At 34.2% G+C, this 2,684-nt stretch overlaps 1 protein-coding gene across 1 annotated transcript in view; it reads right to left on the reverse strand.

Moving 5' to 3' along the window:
* Window positions 1-2,094: 2,094 nt before the first annotated feature.
* LOC106665440 (serine protease inhibitor dipetalogastin-like) overlaps window positions 2,095-2,684 on the reverse strand; it is a 21,801-nt gene continuing 21,211 nt past the window's right edge. Inside the window, exons 13-16 of the mRNA XM_024225665.1 lie at window positions 2,577-2,616; window positions 2,394-2,456; window positions 2,224-2,331; window positions 2,095-2,140 (exon numbers count right to left, since the gene is read on the reverse strand). Coding sequence (XP_024081433.1) covers window positions 2,109-2,140; window positions 2,224-2,331; window positions 2,394-2,456; window positions 2,577-2,616 — 243 coding nt within the window. The 3' untranslated portion in view covers window positions 2,095-2,108. The remainder of the gene's footprint in view (window positions 2,141-2,223; window positions 2,332-2,393; window positions 2,457-2,576; window positions 2,617-2,684) is intronic.

Consider the following 2,684-nt stretch of genomic DNA (forward strand, 5'->3'; position numbering starts at 1 on the left):
CTCTCTCTCTCTCTCTCTTTTAATCTCTCTTTCTATCAGCTCACAACCACGCAGCCACATACGCGCATGCGCGCGCGCGCACGCACACACACACACACACACACACACACACACATGCCCACGCACCCATAAATTTTTTGTGTATGTAGATTTTTTTTAATGAAAATATGTTTTACCATACTTATACGGGTGTCCGTGAACTGACGTCAATACTTCAAGCAGTTATTCTTCATATCAAATGGGACTAATAAATACCTATTGTCAAAAGTCTAATTCTGAATTGTATTCGAGATTCAATAAATTTGAACAAAATTAATAAATATTTCATGTTACTTGGACGACATTGGGTACATTAGTTACATTATTGGAAAGATCATTGATAATCCTGTAAGATTTTATTGTTGTTTTATTGTAACCTTTAAGAAATACAGTAGAAAATCAGAACATAAACTTTTCCGAGGTTCCAAAGTTCTTGTCAAAAGTTACATAAGACTTTCTTGACTCTTGTAAATAATGACAGATACGGCGCATACAGAAAAAGAACGGTTGCCTCTACTTATGAGCGGGCTTGAAACACACGTACTTAATTTTTCAAACGTCAGTATCCCAGTGTAAAACTTAAGTTTATTTGCTAAAAATTTCAATTGATTGTTCCGATTGGGTTACAACAGTAATTAAAATGATGAAAGATGTAATAAAAATAATATAAGTTTTACAAAAAAAGACTCTTGGGCACAACGTTTTTCTTAAGAAATAAAACCAAGCGTTTAAAAATCAAAATAATCGTTCAAAATGTTCTCTTCTTAAAGAATAAAAGCGTCGACATTATGGGAAAAAAGATTAGAAAGATTGAGGTAACTTGAAAAGTTTGATACCTCGAATATAATTGAGAATCAGACTATGAATAATAGGACTCTTTACATCGATTTTGCATATTAATCGCCTGAAGTGTTGGCACATGTTAACAAAACATATCTGTAAAGCGTTAGTTTAAAACCAAAAATTATTTTAAGAAAAAAATCATTACGATATATGAAACCTGGAGAAAACGACCTAAAAATATGGATTTTTTCAGCTTAATCGATTTTTTTTACATCCATACACACACATTCATAATTCATATTTATACTAATAAATCTAGTTTTCTAATATTACATATTAGAACTAAAGTGGAGATCGGTAAGATGGTTCTAATCCTGCCGACCTCCTTCCATTCTCGCGAATAAATACATTCAAACGGTATGTACAAATTCCACTCATCCTTAAAACTAATCCTAAGGTTGTTTTGACGGCCATGTGTAGTATTCGATATTCCTCGACAGCCACGTCCATTCACATATAACCTCTCACGCTAATAAATACGATCATACTTGAAAGGACCCTGCATCTCGGTAGTATTACTACAACCGAGACGCTTCGACCCTTCCCACCATCATGGTACAAATGTATTATCACTAATTTAAATCGGTGAGCCTGTGAGTTACTCGATATTCAGTCACAGCTGCGTCCATCCATACTAAACCACTCACGCTAATAAATACGTTCGTACAGTACAATGGGGGGGTGAACCAGATGTGGGGGTCACATGGGGCGGCTGTAAGCGTTTATTGATTTTAAATATGTCATAAGTCGATCTTTATGGTCGCTGTTATGCCTTAGAATTTATGACATATCGGAAGGTAGGTCACACTGCTCTGTGTCGTGCCATCTGTTCGCATTCTTCTAGGATGTGCTTCACTGTCCAATTGCACCACACAGGGGACATACCCTGGGTCTCTTTCTAATTGAGAGGTTGCCATGCGTCAGCCTCGTGTGACCTACCCTCAATCGTGTGAGGATAATCCTGTCTCTCTTTTCCATTTTCTCCCGGACCCAGGGTTTTGTTTTCGGTTTCACTACTTTCAACTTTTCGATCATATTGTCCAATAATTGAGTTGTTGAATAGGAATATAAATAGAAAACGGGATGCCGGATTTTTTCCGACTTACAAAACTTATTTAATCATATATTTAATGCAAAATATTACAAAATAAGATTACACACACATTGACAAAGCCGAATAGTCGAAAAACACAAATTGATTATTGTATTTTATTTTTTGGTCCTTGCTAGCATGGTCCTGGATGAGCCATTTTCAAGTCTAAAATTTAAAAAAAAATGTTTGTTCAATATAATTATATCGATTCAATGCTATTGTTTTAGTTTTAAAATTTCGAAACTTACGAGGGTTTACTTTCTGGGCGCATTTAAGCTGGCACGGGTTGAAATACGTGACTCCGTCCGTTCCGCAGACAAGCCTTTTCAATTTTGAGCACGAATTCGTGCAGGTACCTAAAATTCAATTAGACAATTAGTTTTTTAATTGACTTGCACATTAGGTATGATTTTTGTACCTGTGATTTTCAGTAACTTTTGCAAAACCAGATCGGCCGCTAGAGCTTTTACTTCCTGGCTATCTGGTTCATACAGAAATTAAATAATTATCTTTTTTTTAATTTAATATAAATAAGAATATTATTTTTTGGTAAAATAACATTTTTGTACAATGTATTAATCTTATATTTTATTAGTATTACCATTTTTCTGAGTAGAAATGTTCTGGACGACTTTTTCTCCCTGGAAAAGAATTTAAAAATTAACAATATTATATTTACCTTAAAGTTTGCTAATTTTATTTATTATAA

Source organism: Cimex lectularius, unplaced genomic scaffold (genome assembly GCF_000648675.2).
Source record: "Cimex lectularius strain Harlan isolate CLEC.00 unplaced genomic scaffold, Clec_2.1 scaffold37, whole genome shotgun sequence".
In the NCBI taxonomy this organism is placed as follows: domain Eukaryota; kingdom Metazoa; phylum Arthropoda; class Insecta; order Hemiptera; family Cimicidae; genus Cimex; species Cimex lectularius.